This window comes from Setaria viridis, chromosome 1, assembly GCF_005286985.2.
Source record: "Setaria viridis chromosome 1, Setaria_viridis_v4.0, whole genome shotgun sequence".
In the NCBI taxonomy this organism is placed as follows: domain Eukaryota; kingdom Viridiplantae; phylum Streptophyta; class Magnoliopsida; order Poales; family Poaceae; genus Setaria; species Setaria viridis.
In genome coordinates this window covers 13464964-13482572 of record NC_048263.2, presented here as the reverse complement: position 1 = coordinate 13482572, position 17609 = coordinate 13464964, and the positions used below count along the sequence as shown (strand labels likewise).

Here is a 17609-nt window from a genome sequence, read left to right as displayed (position 1 = left end):
AAATGATAGTATTTAAGGAGTGTCCAAATGTTAGAGAGCATCCAAATGATAGTATTTAAGGTGCTCAAATAGAGGTATTCAACTCAGAAAAATAAGTAGCACCAGATGGTCTGACGGCTTATCGAAGCAACTATCAGAGCAAACGTCGGAGCAATTGGTACAACAGGAAAAATAGGGAAAAACTTCAAGTGCACTGGATGTTCCAATGGTCTACGTTTTAGTAGCGTCGGATGAATTCTGAAGCGAAGGCATGGAAGATTGAAGTACCAGATGATCCGATGCCTACGTGGAGGTGACTATCAGATGAAGCATATTTACTTTGAAATCATCTAAAAGGTTTTCGGGCAAAACCTCTTCAGCACAGGATGATCTGATGGTACCATCGGATGAAGCATCGGAGTAACTTTGGGCAGAGGGGTCCAACGGTTATATGCGTCAGCAGGGGGCACTGGATGATTTGATGCCTACCCAAAGTGACCATTGGATCATTCGATGCTCATTGTTTTTACCAGCCACTGGAGCAACGACTTTTAAGGTCCATGAGTTATTTATGCCCCCTCTACTCACCCATTTAGAGTTGCTGGAGTGTTCAGGAGTTTATTCAAGACCAAGACTCATCAAGAACACATCTGTGCCACCAAAAATGCAAAAGTGATAATCCAAGGATTGGCACAAGCTTAGAGACAAGATTAGAGAGTGATTGGTGCTAGGATAGGCCTAGAGACAGTGAGTGCAAGGTGCTACTGCTACCGTGATTAGTTCAAAGAGTGAACCACCATTGTATGCTTGGTGTGCCGGCACCTTGGGACCTTGGTGGCTCGCCAGCAAGTCTTTGACTCTCCGGCTTGGTGTGGAGCGGCGACAACTACCGTGTGCAGGAGACGAGGAGACCCCTTCCTTCGTGGAGAAGCTCCGTAGTGGAGATGGCGTCAAGGTGACCGGAAGAGAGGGAGTGGTGAGCCTTGCCTTTGTGGCAAGGTTCTCATCCAGCTTGGTGAGAGCCTTTGTGGCGAGCCCAAAATCTTGACCGGGAGAGACTTGGTGAGACCGAGAGCATATCCTTGGTGGAGCTCAAATGTGGACTAGAGGGGTGGTATTTTCCTACCGATACCACAGGATAAATCGTCGTATTGAGTTTGCATCCTTCCTAACTCACTCATTTACGTTTCTGCATTTTATTCTTGCAACTTGTATGCCTTTACTTTCTAGAGTAGTATCTTGATAGGATTGTCCATAGGTTGCAAAACTCTTTGTGGGTGGGAAGTTTTCACGAGATCAACCATAGATGCACATTTAGATAGTATGATCTAGTTTATATTTTAAACCAAATAGTACAAGCCATTGGCTAAGGATTTTAAGTTGCCTAATTCACCCCCTCCCCCTCTTAGGCTATAAGCACCGATTTAACAATCTAAAGCAACCGCTAAATTTGCTTCTAGATTATCAAACTACATCATAGCTTATTCTAAATCTTCATTTAAATTAATTTTTTTGTCAAATTATAAAAATTAAAGCATATGCTTCTTAAATACCAAAATCAGTCATTATTACTAATAAAAAAAATCTAACTCAAGGGTATATATATGCATGGTGTGTATCAGTATGCGCAAACCACTTATACAATGTTCTTGTACGTAGGATGCGATGGGCATGTCTATTTATGTGGTAAATGCATAGCTCAAGCTAAAGGTTTTATTTAACTAAACATATATAAAACACATATAGAGGTGTGATGCAATTTTTTTAAAAAAATATAAATGGGGATAGAAAATGATATAAAGTAATTGGACCAATGTATATCATAACCGAATAAAGATAAGAGAGTACCTATAAGGAAATTGTGTTAGAATATGAGTAGATGAGTGAAAAGATAAAAATAAGTAATCTTGATTAGCTATATATACAGTAGATCCCACATTTATTCATTAATCTATAATAATACATCTCTTAAAATTTTTAGGCCGTGCAGCAGGTTGATGGACTAATGATTAGTAACGGGTGGTGCAATGCGGCAGAAATACCATTTTCCATATGAAATTTGGAATTCTCGGAAGAGCTAAATACACGAGGTTCGTACGCCAATCGTATACGCACGTACTATATATGTTTCCTATCCAGAAAGGCACCGTCGATACGTATTTTTGCGTACGTATGCTGGTCTCAGTTGGCGATCCTGAACGTTCTCGAAGCGCGGGGAAACGCAACATGAGATAGTACAAGCCATGCAACCGTATATGCTACCTGCTACTAGCCTACTACTACTAGCACTATTCCTCCATGGCAGCTCCATTGCCGTTGCCGACCTGCCCGCAGCTAGCCGGGATCGTTGACGCCGCGTGCGTCACCTACCTTGTAGCTTGTAGGCTACCTTGCGTCGCTAGCTAGGTGTACGTGCGTTGCCGCGCCAGGTCGTGTTTTCTTGGCCTAGCTGCTAGCTACGGATCGATGATATGCATGATGTTGCAAGTGGTGCTTGAACGTACCAGATGTGTATAGAGATGTAGGGTTGACGGCAAGCGTTGATAAAACCAATATTCTCCACGGCACTCCGGCCTCTGGCCGATAGCGTCCTGGCAATACTGTTTGATCCTGTGTGTCGTGATGTGCATGCCCGGCTTTGGATTTTTGGAATATGTGCCCTTCTTTTTACTGGTTTCGTCATGCATGGGGATATGATGTTGATGTACCATTGCAAGAGATCACGAGAATCATTAAGCAAGATGATGCACATAGCCAAGTTGAAACGGAAGTGTAAGTACACATGGTGTTACTATATAGAGCAGGGCTTCAGCCCGACCCCCCTTGATGACCGGAAATTGAACTGGGACTACCCTACTATGCTCGCAGGGGTGCACTTTACAGAACCTATGTGAAAACTAGGGCCATCCGGTTTCATTGGGTTTTGACAAAATTTGACGAATTCTTGATATGTCAGCTGGGCAACCGCACCCTTAGGAACCCGAGTATCGGTAGGCCAACTATGCCTTCAGTCGCGGTAATGAAGAGAATAATTTAGGATTTCGGAACATAGGGAAAAGGAAAAAAAGTGAAAGGTAAACGATAGATAGTTGTTCGATTAGATACCCTAATCGGCCGTGCCCTTAGGAAGTTAGGATCACAAATTTTGCACCCCTATAACGTAATTCATTCACTAAACATGTATATAGATTATTTTCACATGCACCATTCAAATAAAACTTCATACCATGAATTTTCTTCACAGACACATGCCTCCTGCTTGCACGGCAAAAGTGATAGATACTATGGGCAGAAGAAGTTGATGGAATGCCTTGGGTGTAGCTTTTTACGGTTGTTGAAAAGGTGCGAAGTGGTTACAAAATTTTACTACCAATTTGGTATATAGCTAATGAGAATTGGTTTTAGTTACTATATTTTGTAGTATTTTCTTAATTGTTAATCAGAGGAACATCACTATGGATAATTAAGAAAAGCTTCAGTTCTCACCTGACCATTCGCTTCTAGACTCAACCGAGCTAGACACAGTTTAGACGCAGACGCTGGACCTAATAATGTATTGGAGTAAAGAAACATTGGAAATTAAAGGGAAAAAGATGATTGATCCATTCGGTTGGCCGGCTGGGTGGCTCCATTTCAATTCCCTAGGATGGGTCCATGTTGTTAGACCGAGAGAGAGATTGTACAACAAAAAGGGACACGCTTGTGTGTGTATGAGAGAGAGCAGATCATCACATAGAGCATGAGAGGGAGAGGGAGTCAGATAGAGATAGAGATGGTGGTGGAGGTGGGGCCCGACGTCGGCGGCCCGTCGGTCCGGCCACGCAAGGCCAGGGTAGCCATCTCCTCTATTTAAGCTGGCCTCGTTCCCTCGCTCATCACTCACCAAGAAGTAGCACCCAAAGAGCTTCAGCTCGATCAGCTCATTCGTTTCGTCCTCTTCCCTTTCGCCTGCTTCTCCCATCTCTCTAGAGCTTATTCGTAGAGATCGCTCCTGCTAGCTAGCGAACAACTATCTCCATAGCTGAGCACTAGCATCTTGCACAAGGCAGCGACCATGATCTCCCCGGACACCATCCGCACGGCCATCGGCGTCATCGGTGAGTTGCCGCCGCCGCCGCCGCCAACTGTGCGTGTGGTCGCTTCATGAACGCATATATGCACACGGAGCAGCTGCAACACGCAGCAGAAGTGCTGTGTGGAGCCTGCCTGTGGTAGATGGCATTAGCCGGTCATGTGGGGTGTCGGGCTCTTTTCATACTCCTTCCTTGCTTCCTTCCTGCACGCCCACGCCCGCCCTCCTTTAATTTCCATCCATCTCTTTTTTTTTCTTCGTTTTTATTTTGCCAAGCTTTACACATGTCCTCATCACAGCACAAGCTTTAGATTCCTGCCAATGCAAGCCTCATTCCCCGGGTTTCCTGGAGCTCTAATCAATTTGTTTTTCATGCATGCTTGTTTTAAATTTGTCCAAAACCCAGTTGATGATTTTTCTGTATATTGACCTTAGTGTTTCTCTTTTTGTCTATGTTACAGGCAATGGGACCGCCCTTGTGCTCTTCCTCTCCCCAGTGTAAGAATCAATTTAAAACATAGCAATAATTACTATGATGAAATATGGATAACGTAACAAGAATTGTATTTTTCCAAACCATAGCAACAAATGAACAGATGTCAGTATACAAATACTCGTATACAATTCACAATACACACGTATATACTATACGCACGTGGCACGTACTTATACACAAATACCTTGCAGGCCAACGTTCATCCGCATCTGGAAGAAAGGCTCCGTGGAGCAGTACTCGCCGATCCCATACGTGGCGACGCTGCTCAACTGCATGATGTGGGTGCTGTACGGCCTGCCGCTGGTCCACCCACACAGCATGCTCGTCATCACCATCAACGGCACCGGCATGGCCATCGAGCTCACCTACGTCACGCTCTTCCTCCTCTACTCCACCGGCGCCGCCCGCCGCAAGGTCTTCCTGCTCCTCGCCGCCGAGGTCGCCTTCGTCGGCGCCGTCGCGGCGCTGGTGCTCAGCCTGGCGCACACCCACGAGCGGAGGTCCATGATCGTAGGCATCCTCTGCGTCCTCTTCGGCACCGGCATGTACGCCGCCCCGCTCTCCGTCATGGTACGTACCCCGTACGTGTAGTACTAGTATTGTAGGCGATTGTCGGCGTCAGAAGATTTTTTATTGAACCACCTGGAGTGATTACTAACTACTGCAGTTGGAATGGGAACATGCATAGGAAAAGAAAGGCGGGGTAGTTTAGCTTTTATTCGATCCACTTTGTTGGAGAGAATAAAATACATGTGCGCACACCAATGTTTGGTCCTGTCGGTTCTTCAATTATCTGCCTTTTCTTTTGGCGATTTTCCCTATTTGTTTTCTTTTGTTGTGTTGTGTTGTTATACTTTTGACTTTTATCGTCTTTACCATGCTAATGTTTCTTTTCCTGTGTGTGTTCGCCTTTTGTGTGGAACAGAAAATGGTGATCCAGACGAAGAGCGTTGAGTACATGCCCCTGTTCCTGTCGCTGGCATCCCTGGTGAACGGCATCTGCTGGACTGCCTACGCGCTCATCAAATTCGACCTCTACATCACCGTAAGCTATCGATCATAACCAATTGTTGCTGCACGCCAAACATGATCAAATAACAATTGCAAACAAAAAGAAGTAAATTAAACAATGGTTTAGGGTAGTTAGGTAACATTCTAACACGTTGCTGTTACTGACTGTTGCCACATCGTACCATGACGGTTCCATTTTTGACCTCATAAGACCAAGCCACCGTACAGCAGGTCATAGTTGACGGCTGACGCGCCATGGGCATGACCAGCCGTGAACGCTACGCGTCCATGCGTGCACGAACCAGGGACTGCCACCTAATAATCTTCAGGATTGGGGTCCCTGTCGTGGCCATTGCTTAGGCTCAGCTGAAGCTAGCGATTAGATAGGGACAGTGACATGGCGAAATGGAACGGCCTGGACGTAGCTGATGGACGAATTTTTATTTATTCATTGTGTACTGAATTAGCTCGATCTTACTTTGATCATTGCAGATCCCCAACGGGCTTGGCGTGCTCTTCGCGGTAGCGCAGGTGGTCCTGTACGCCATCTACTACAAGTCCACCCAGGAGATCATCGAGGCGCGCAAACGCAAGGCCGACCAGGTCGCCATGACCGAGGTCGTCGTCGTCGGCAAGACCAACAACCACGCCGGCGCCGGCCACTACTGATGAAGTGATGGTGCTTAATTAGTTACCAAGCTTATGGAAGCGGCAGTATAATCAATCAAGTCGCCGCTGGGTGTTATGTATTGTGTGATTGTGATCTTCCCACAAGGGATGAAGGCCTGTATCTGACATGTTGTTGGCCTAGTGCAGCTTGGCAGTGTCACGTACGGGCCTCTTAGGTGGGACGACAAAGGTGGGGGATTTTAGCTAATTCCACCTTTGGACTAGGGCTTAGCTTAATTCCGCTGTTTAGCGGTACTTATTGATGGTCTCTTGTTGTCTCGAATGTCTATTGATCACCAAACTCTTCCCATGCTCATCAATCAAAAGCATGTTCATGAATCACGACTTCTTGATTACGTTATGAATTCAATGGATGGAGATCTCAAATGCGTATTTCTTCTGTTTAATTTGCAAACTAGTAAGCGTTTGTTCCCACTTAAGCACTTATTGGACCGTGTGCTGCACGGACTTATGCTTGCATATTGTTGATGATCAAATTTAGCATGATAGAATAACCAGTCTAATTTAAAAATGGCCCAACCGGTTTTGGTAATAATGTCAAATAAAAATTGGACTTTACAATTGCGTAATTGTTGTCGAGATGATCGAAATGCTCGTACAAAATGCATAATTTGAATTTTAGACGAGAGAGCGCTATGGCTTCAAGAAAGTCCACACGCTAGAAAACTAGTCAGACCGATTCCCTAAACCGTCCAAACTGGTTTTGTATGTCTAATCAGAGTTAGAGTGTATTTTGGCACCAGAATTGGATAAGTTTTAGCTTCTAATGGACGAAGACCTCCCCACCTATCACATGTAGACTATTTAACTACTTGGTTTAGTTCTTGTATCGAGGATTCTGGAATACTACATTGTCTTACAGCACAGTACACCCGGTTGTAAATGCTGTGATGACAATACACATGTATTATGGTTCGTACATCTGAAATGATTTAACTTTAAGACATGCTCGTTCTAAGGGTTCCAATATTGTTGTGGAGAGTCCATTATCCTCTAGGGGCGGCTGTTATTATGTTGCCATTAGCACTAATGATTGTGACGAAAAGTGCTATCTCTTTCACTCTTTGTCCTAACAAACCAGGTGAAGGCATGTATGCTCTTTTGCATCGGATCCTACTCAGCAAAAGAAACTTGCACATTTGGTTGTTGGGTCAACGTGAAAAGTATCAAAATTCCGTGGCCTCCCATTTGGTAATAATTTTATATTCAAATTACATGCACTAGGCTTTGCTTTGTTATTGTCAACTGCAAGCATCATTCTAACAAGTGGGAATTTTATCTCTTACATAGGTGAAGCATTCTTGATCATTGTCTTTTCTTTAAGGAATAAAAATGTTATCAGGCAGAATTCTGTCATGTCTTAATGTTGACACGTGTTTCGACTGTTTTCCTAATTAAGATTGCATCGTTATCCTGTCCTGTGTTATCAATTGAAATCCTCTAGCTTGTGCAGATGCTGATGGAAAATTGGTTGTTCAAATTGAATTCAACTGTTACTTTTTGGCCTGGTTTGCGAGACTGCGATGCGTCGAGAGCATTTGGGATGATAATTCCAGGTTCGAATAGTCATGTTTTCTGCTTTCTCTTGAGAGTTGACTCCTGTAATGGTCCTGGTATCCCAAGAATGACTTGGTATCACCAACCATGGATATATGCAATCATATCATAGTTTAACACTTATTCATAAAGTATTTGTTTAGATTATGCTCATATGTATACTTCAGTACAGTTGACTCCTACACTTACCGGAGCCTGCTGACGACACCCTTTTCCTAATGAGACTCTGGTTTCTGGACTTCCGGCACTCTGCTTTCTTGTATAGTCAATGTTGTTGCCGTGCAGTGACATCATCCGCATGCAAGAAGAAGTTGGCATGCATGCACCTCTGAATCCCACACGATTTCAGGAAAAGAATCATCTCCGACAGACAAATACATCCCACACGATTTCAGGGACCAGGTGCATGCCATTCTTGTTCGTGATCAACGATAAAAAATCTCATCCAAAGATCCAATCCAATCCATCCAAGTTGTCCATGCCAATGATTTCGAATAGTATCATACCTAGTTACCTACATTGCCAATAAGCTACTACACTAGCTTTGTCACGTTAGTTTGGTCAGAACCTAGCGTATGGGCCTGCAGAGGTGCAGCACAGCTTTCGATTCCAAGTCGCCCATGACGCCTCTTAGCTTTATTCAGCCAGTGATGTCTCAACGGCTACCCTTCTTCTTCCTCAGATTGGGTGTTCGACACCCAAGACAGCCTGCACTCAGACAAGTAAAAGCTCTTCGTGGTCCACGTTGAGATTCTGCCGAGGCGTGGGATTGATGTCCGTTTCAGCCAACAGGTAATTTGGTGTGGTGATCCGAATGGCCATGGACGTGGACGTCTTGTATTTGGCAGGCCGAAGTCTATGACAGTTTTTATAATAAGGGGACGGAGTGAAAAGAAATGTAATTTATCATGGACGCCATAATATGCAGTTGGTTGTTGTAAAATTGACTTTCCTTTGTTATATTTAATCTGGTGTTGTCCCATCTGAGGTCCAACGTACCTAACATTTTGATTTTAATATGTTGGAAGAGAAAATTGTTGGTTTTTATTTGTGGCTATCAACATTTATTTCATATCATATATTATGGTCATTATATATATGTAAATGTTTGACTCGGGTTCAGCGTGACGGAAGAGCTGAGTTTGTTTTACAGGATCAGCTTTGCAGGCTGTTAATCCACATGATCAGATTGGAATTGATCTCATATATACAACTGATCATGGCACATGACTCACCCATGTGTGCTAAGGACTAATATATTTTAGACTCATTAAACTGACCTGCCTGATCGTGGTTGGTGACATGGTTCAGGAGTCACATGGATTTCTCCGGAACACATATCGAATATTTATTACATCTGGAAGTGGAGTCTATAAATAGGTCCCTACCCTCTAGCCTCATTATACATTGTGAGCGGCACCACGAATAACGCAGAGGAATAGAGGGTAGGCCGCATAGCCATTGGTATCCGAGCCGGTTATGATCGGGGTCCACGTAATTCCGCTGCAAACTCACGTGGAAAACCCTAGCTTTGCGAAAAAAACTCTGCCGCCGCCGCCGTTTCCATTTGTTAGCATCGCGTGTCTCCTTCGATTCGCCTTCGTCGTCGAGACTTGATTTGTGCATGGCATCCCTCCTTGCTTTGCACGCGTAGATCAAGGAAGCCCCAGCGTCACATGCCACAACAGTATTATCTCTAGGGAGTACGTAATCCTGTTGTGCTTGCGTGCATATAGAAGCAGGCTATATGTCAAGCAAGAAGAATATTATTGTTGCTTTGTGTTGCACGTTGCTGGCTGCTCTCTGTCATCAACCAGAACATGGATCGAGGAAGCAAACGGTGGGATTTCTTTTCTGCACGTCTTCAGGATATTCTGGTAACACAAATCACCGCTCGCAATGGCATCGAACTGTGTTTTTTCTGAGCTACTTAGAACCTGCAAGTTAGATGAGTCTAATTTCACGATTTGAAAATGGAAAATCATATTTTTCTTACCGCTGAGAATATTGATTATGTCATTGATGTTCCTGAACTGGAAAAACAAAAGAGTGATGCCATTGATGAAGAAAAGAAAGATTATTTGGTAGAATGGCCTAAAGATAATAAAAGGGCTCGTATATTTATGTCGGGATCTATAACAAATTCTTTAGCTGCTGAGTACGAGGGTGAACAGCAAACTGGAAAAAGATGTTGGTGAGGTATCTCTTGTAAAAGTACTCAGTATTGTTAATCATTTTCTCTCTACCAAGATAGGCGATGGTGGTTCTGTTAATGAGCATATCAATATACTCTGTGTTTTAGCAGTGAAATTAAGGGGGTATTTGGGAACACCATGCTAAACTTTAGCACCTGTCACATCGGATGTTTGATACTAATTAGGAGTATTAAACATAATCTAACTACAAAACTAATTGCACAGATGGAGTCTAATTCGCGAGACGAATCTATTAAGTCTAATTAGTCCATGATTTGACAATGTGGTGCTATAGTAACCATTTGCTAATGATGGATTACTTAGCCTTAATAGATTCGTCTCACGAATTAGACTCCATCTGTGCAATTAGTTTTGTAATTAGCTCATGTTTAGTCCTTCTAATTAACATCCAAATAGCCGATGTGATCTTGCTAAAGTTTAGTACCTCGTATCCAAACACCCCCTAAAAATTGCTGGCTATCCTTTTCAAGAAGAAGTGCAAGTTATGGTTGTTCTGAATTGCCTGCTAAATTCATGGGAACAATTAAGATTCTGAGCGTACTCTTAATATGTGCAATTTGAGGCATCACTTGCTTATGGAAGAAGATAGGAAACTCTCCCAGGGAAAGGAAAGAAACTCAAATAATTCTGAGTTGCACCTTGGAGAGGAAAGGTACAATGCAAATAAAGGAATTGGCAAAAGAAGAAATCTATAGTTGATTTGAGAGATAAGCTCAACAAGAAACATGATCGTGATGATCGTGGAAAATATGACTCATCTCAGAGGAATGACGACAATAAAAGGGATTTCACTTGTCACAATTGTGGTTTGTATGGGCATTTCAGAGCTGACTGCAAGAAGAAGAGGAAGTATAATGAGAAAAGGAAGAGCAAGAAAATCATCATGATGATCCTAAAAGGCAACCCTTCAGAGGAAGGTATGCATTTTATTTTTTATGCACTGAATCATTATTTACTATCACTTTTCCATATAGTTGGGTTGTCGTTTCTGGTTCTACATCACCTATTGCTATTGCTAGAGATTATAAATCTTTTACTTCCATGCAAACAATTCCAAGAGGAAATAGATATGTGTACTTAGGCACTAATGCTAGCGTTGATATACTTGGAATTGGAAATTATGTCCTAAAACTTCCTGGTGGAGGAAAGTTGTTGTTAAAGGACACTTTATATTCACATAGCATGAGAAGGAATTTAGTCTCTATCTCTCAGTTGGAATCTGTTGGATATGATATACTATTTGGAAAAGGAAGAGTTAAAATATTGCTCAATGGGAAATTAGTGCATACTGGTGTTCGTCATGATGGCCTTTATTTTCTTGATGATTTATTAGAAGATGACAACACTCATTGCTTAATTGGTGAAGATAACTCTATAGTGAGGAATACTAATGATAGGACTACATGCTCGGAATCTTATTTATGGCATTTACGACTTGGTCACATATCTAAAAACAGAATTAAGAGGCTTATTAATTCTGGAATTCTAAACTTTAAGTGGGAGGATTTTGGCACTTGTGAGGCATGTATAATGGGTAAAATGACCCGTACACCCTTTCCAATGGCGGAAAGATCTAAGGAACCTCTTGTTATAATTCATTCTGATATTTGTAGTGAAATGTCTATTCCCACTAAAGGTCAAAAGGTTTATTTTATCACATCCATTGATGATTATTCTAGATATGGTTATGTGTATCTTCTCAAACACAAGTCAGAAGGTTTTGATGCATTTAAGACATTTAAAATTGAAGTGGAAAATTAGTTGAATAAAACAACTAATGTTTTAAGAACTGATCGTGGGGGAGAATACACTTCATGAATTCTAAATGATTTGTGTAAAGAGCATGGAATTACACATCAGTACACTATGCCATACACTCCGCAACAAAATGGCATAGCCGAGCGGAGGAATAGAATTCTTATGGATATGGTTAGGTCAATGATGGCATATTCTGATCTCCTTTGTCCTTTTGGGGTGAAGCTTTTACATACTGCTGTGTATTTATTGAATCATTCACCATCTAAAGCTGTTACAGTCACTCCTTATGAATTGTGGACTCGACGGAAACCCTCACTTCGCCGACTAGAAGGAAACCCTCACTTCGCCATTTAGCTGTTTGGGGTTGTAATGCTCAGATTAGAGTGCCAAATCCTTATTGTACTAAGTTGCAACCCAAAAGCACATCAGCAATTTTTATTGACTATTCTACAGAATCTAAAGGGTATCAGTTTTATGATCTTGAAAATGATAAACTGATGGAAAGTAGGGATGCAATTTTTTTAGATCAGCACACCCCTCATCGTGCTAATCAGGAAAGGGTGGAATTACTAGCAACTCCAAATGAACCACAAATGGATACATCTAGAATTAACTCACATGGAGACACAAACCAAACTCTCAACACTATTATACTTAGGAGAAGTGGGAGGAATATACATGCACCATCGTATCTAGATGATTATTATGTGTTTTTGGGGGAAGTGCACTCTAATATTTCATATTTAGAGGAAGATCCAAAGACTTACACTGAAGCCATTAGTTGTCCACAATCAAAACTTTGGGTGGAAGCAATGTAGGAAGAATTAAACTCGATGAGGAAAAATAAAGTTTGGGAACTCGTTTCTTTACTAAACAACCGCAAGCCCATAGCTTGCAAATGGATTTTCAAAGAAAACTTAATGCAGCGGTCAAGTGGAAAAATATAAGGCTAGGTTTGTTGTTAAAGGCTTTACACAAAGGGAAGGTGTTGACTTTGTGGAAACTTTTTCTCTTGTTGCAAAGTTTACTTCTATTCGTGTTATTAGTGCTTCGACAGCTTATTATGATCTTGAACTCCACCAAATGGATGTGAAAACTGCTTTTCTTAATGGGCATTTGGAGGAGGAAATGTATATGTTACAGCCGGAAGGTTTTGGAGAAAAAGGAAATAAAAACATGATTTGCAAATTAAATAGATCAATCTATGGTCTTAAGCAAGCTTCACGCCAATGGTACATTCTTTTTGATAATGCTATCACGTCATATGTTTTTTCAAATGACGGAAGGTGATCAATGCATATATACTAAATTTAATGGTGGCAACTTTGTGTTACTGTCTCTATATGTTGATGATATTCTTATTACTTCTAATAATAAAGTAACATTGATGGAAGTAAAAGCTTGGTTGTCTTCTATATGTTTTAGGAGTGGAAATACATAGAGATATGAATAAATGACTTCTTAGTTTGTCACAAAAGACTTATCTTCGAAGTGTTTTGAAATGATTTTTTTTGGAATATTGCAAACCTGCTATTGTACCTTTAGTAAAGGGAACTAAACTCAGTGTGGAATTATGTCCTTGTACTCCTGAGGAAAAAGAAAGAATGAAGGGTGTTCCTTATTCTTCAGCCTTGGGATGTCTTATGTATGCCATGTTATTCACACGACTTGACCTTAGCTATGCTATTGGAATTCTTAGTAGATATCAAAAGAATCCTGGGGAAGAGCAATGGAAACAAATCAAACATGTACTGCGTTATGTCAAAGGAACTTTGCACTGTTCTTTATGTTTTAACGGTCATAATCTTCAGGTGAAGGGTTATACTCATGCTGATTGGCAAGGGGATTTGGATGACCGGAAGTCTACGTCTGGTTATATATTCACTTTGGTAGGAGGTGCAATTTCTTGGTGTAGCGGGAAGCAGAATTCGATTGCTCTTTCATCCATGGAAGCTGAATACATTGCTGCATCCGAAGCAGCAAAGGAAGGCATATGGCTAAGGGAATTTCTTGGATCACTTAAGGTCATGAAAAGTGCATCACAACCTGTCACTATTTTCTGTGATAATATGGCACCATCAAGGTCTCCAAAGATCCTAAATTCCATAGTAAAAGTAAGCACATTGAGGGAAGGTATCATTAAATTCGTGATGTAATAAATAGACTTAGAAGTATCCGTTTGGTTTATTTGCCTAGTACTAGTATGGTTGCAGATCCACTGACTAAGCCACTTAGTCAGGAATTATTTTCTAAGCATACTAGAGACATGGGACTTCAGGTTATTGATTGAAATATTTTAACCAAGTGGGAGATGTTGGTTTTTTATTTGTGGCTAGCAACATTTATTTCATATCATATAGTATGGTCATTATATCACCTCAATGTGGAATTATTTATTCATGCGAGTGACAAAGGAATTATTGATGCGGAATCTAACTCGAGGAATTTGTACTCGAGGTGCCAAGAACGTTTGTGCTAGAATACAGTAAAGGAAAAAGTTGAGATCGACTCTACTGGAATATTTACTATGTATGTACATGTTTGACCCGAGTACAATATGATAGAAGAGCTGGGTTTGTTTTGCAGGATCGACTTTGCTGGCTGTTAACCACATGATCAGATTGGAATTGATCTCATATATACAACTAATCATGGCACATGACTTACACATGCGTGCTAGGGACTAATATATTTTATACTCATTAAACTGACTTGTCTGATTGTGGTTGGTGACATGGTTCAGGAGTCACATGGATTTTTCTAGAACACAGATGAAATATTTGTTATATCCGGAAGTGGAGTCTATAAATAGGTCCCTACCCTCTAGTCTTATTATGCATTGTGAGCGGCACCACGTATAAGATAGAGGAATAAAGGGTATACCGCATAGCCCACAATTTCTAACAAAAATGAAGGTGAAGAAACCTAAAGATATGATATTCATTATTATACTTTCACAACACCCTCCCATAGTTACTCTAATGTATGGTGATGCAAGGCGAGTGAGGCACAAGAATTACAATCTATAAGTGCTAGCAGTCACTACTAGAGAACTGACTTTAGATCCCCCCTTTAGTCTCAGTTTAATTTCGGCTCGGGAGAAAAGGGGGTGCGGCACGGTAGGCTGGAATGGGGCGCACCTTTACTCTTGGTTCTTTTTTGCAACCGGGACTACAGGCCACCCTTTAGTCTCGGTTAAAACGACTAGTTTTCGGGCACCGACGGCACTACCCTTTACCCTCAGTTGGAGGCACCAACCAGGACAAAAGATCAAACCTTGTGTCCCGGTTCGATTTACCAACCAGGATAACCGGTTTATTCCTGGTTGGTAATTCCAAACGGGACAAAAGGTTGGAGCTTTTGTCCCGGTTGGCATTACCAACCGGGAGTAAACACTAACCGGGATAAAAGCTCTAATCTTTTGTCCCGGTTTTGTCCCGGTTGGATTTACCAATGGGATAAAATCTTATCTACAAGAGACCTTTCTTCCTCCTCCACTCCTCTAGCTCGAGCCACTCTACTCCACAAAGACAAAGACAGAGAAGCTCATCCTCTCCACGGTGCCAAAGTAAGCCTAGCGGAGGTGCTGCTGAATTTTTTTTCCTCATTTCCGTGGGCATTTCACCCATCCAAAGTGTTGTGAAGGTTAGCTACTTTATGCTCCGTTCATTTATTGTTGTTAAGCTTTGTTTTATACTTTATAGAGGGAGAGAAATGAGTTTGTTTGTTGTTAAGCATGTAGAGGATTTGTATTTATACATGTTCTTGAGCTACAATGTGATGGATAGTTTGAATGTGAGGTAGAATTGAGATTATTTCAATTTTATGTATCAAGAAAAATTAGAGTAAATGTGTTTTTAATATTTATAAATTAGCCATATAAATTGTAGGTGTAATTTCATACTTTAGTACTTTTCAGATAGAGGTATGGAATTAGCCATTTTTAGAATAAGTAAATTATGTGGGAAATATTGAAATTTTAATAGTTTAGTTATTTGTAAATTAAATATGAGCTAAATAATTTGTATATTTCTGTGTAAAATTTCAGCAATATTTGAGTTTGTCGTAGTGTATCATGTTGTTTGCTTCTGAAATTTTAATTTGTGTATTTCTATCTAAAATTTTAGCAATGTGATGGATAGTTTTATTGTAATCCATTTTATTGATGGCTTGCGTAATACGATGCAGATGGACTAGCAATGCATGTGTAATGCGGATAGGCGGAGCAAGATGTTTATTGCTGGCACGAATAATTTTCTTGAAGTGGACAAAGCGAACAAGTCAGAGAACGGGTTCATATCTTGTCCATGCGCCCAATGCAGTAACCAGAAGTGCTATTCAAAGGCTTCCTGGGGGACTATTCACAACCACTTGTTTAGATACGGTTTCACACCTAACTATTTGGTTTAGACCCGTCACGGCGAAAGAGGGGTTGTAATGGAAGACGGTGAAGAGGAGGAGGATGATGACAACATTCCGAATTGCGCTATAGGCCAAGCTTTTGCAGATACTACAATGGGTGAGGCTGATGAAGATGAGTTTGTAGAAGATGGCCATACTGATGACCTCGGTCAGGTGCTTAGGGATGCACAAAGAGATTGTGAAACTTAGAAGGAAGCATCAAAGTTGCAGTGCATGATCACAGGAAATTGCTATACATAGATTGCCACGGAGGCCATAAAAAGCTGGGTACCACACTAGAATTTATGCAATGGAAGGGTAAAAATGGTGTGTCCGATAAGGCATCTTAGGGGATGTTGGAAATTGTCAAAAAGATTCTTCCCTAGAATAATGAATTGCCCTAATGATTGTATCCACTTCCACAACATATGAAGCTAAACAAATTATTTGCCCTCTGGGATTGAAGGTTCAGAAGATACACGCATGCCCTAATGATTGTATCCTCTATCGCGGTGTTGAATACGAGGATTTGGATGCTTGTCTCGTGTGTGAAGCGCTGCGGTATAAGATTAGGCAAGATGATCCTAGTGATGTCGAGGGGCAACCTCCCAGGAAGAGAGTTCCCATGAAAGTGATGTGGTATTTCCCTATAATACCACGCTTGAAGCGCTTGTTCAGGAACAAGGCAAATGCTAAGTTGATGCGATGGCACAAAGAAGAACGTAAGGAAGATAAGATGCTGAGACACCCCGCTGATGGAGGTCAGTGGAGATCAATTGATAGAGCATTCCTGGAGTTTGAAGGTGATCTAAGGAACATAAGGTTTGGTTTAAGTACTGATGGATTCAATCCATTCGGTGAGTTGAGTAGTGGTCATAGTACTTGGTCTGTGACCTTATGTATGTTTAACCTTCCTCCTTAAATGTGCATGAAACGGAAGTTCATTATGATGCCGGCGCTTATCCAAGGCCCAAAACAACCCGGCAACGACATTGATGTGTACCTAAGATCGTTGGTTGATGAACTTTTACAGCTCTGGAAGGAAGAAGGTGTACGTGTGTGGGATGAGGATAAACAAGAGATGTTTAACCTGCGAGCACTGTTGATTGGCCTGCACTAAGTAACCATCAATGATTGGCCTGCACTAAGTAACCTTTTGGGATAGACAAATAAGGGATATCGAGCCTGCACCAAATGCTTAGATGACACAAATAGCATGTATTTGAAGCACTATAAGAAGGTAGTCTATATGGGTCATCGTTGATTTCTCCATGCTCACCACCAGCTGAGAGAAAGCGGGATGCATTTCAAAGGGACGCTAGAAACTTGTCGTCCTCGTCCCGGCTGTCGCCGCTCCCCGTCACCGTCACCAGCCCAACCTATTCGCCGGCCTCCTTTGTCTCTGTCGCCGCCGCCATCATCTTCACCT

General features: G+C 41.6%; 1 protein-coding gene across 1 annotated transcript; it reads left to right on the top strand.

Moving 5' to 3' along the window:
- The first annotated feature begins 3847 nt into the window (after positions 1–3847).
- LOC117841747 (bidirectional sugar transporter SWEET4) lies at positions 3848–6566 on the top strand. The gene is made up of 5 exons (XM_034722234.2): positions 3848–4076; positions 4513–4549; positions 4739–5117; positions 5473–5592; positions 6051–6566. The coding sequence occupies exons 1-5, from the start codon at positions 4034–4036 to the stop codon at positions 6225–6227; spliced, it is 756 nt and encodes a 251-aa protein (XP_034578125.1). The 5' UTR covers positions 3848–4033; the 3' UTR covers positions 6228–6566.
- The last annotated feature ends 11043 nt before the right edge of the window (positions 6567–17609 follow it).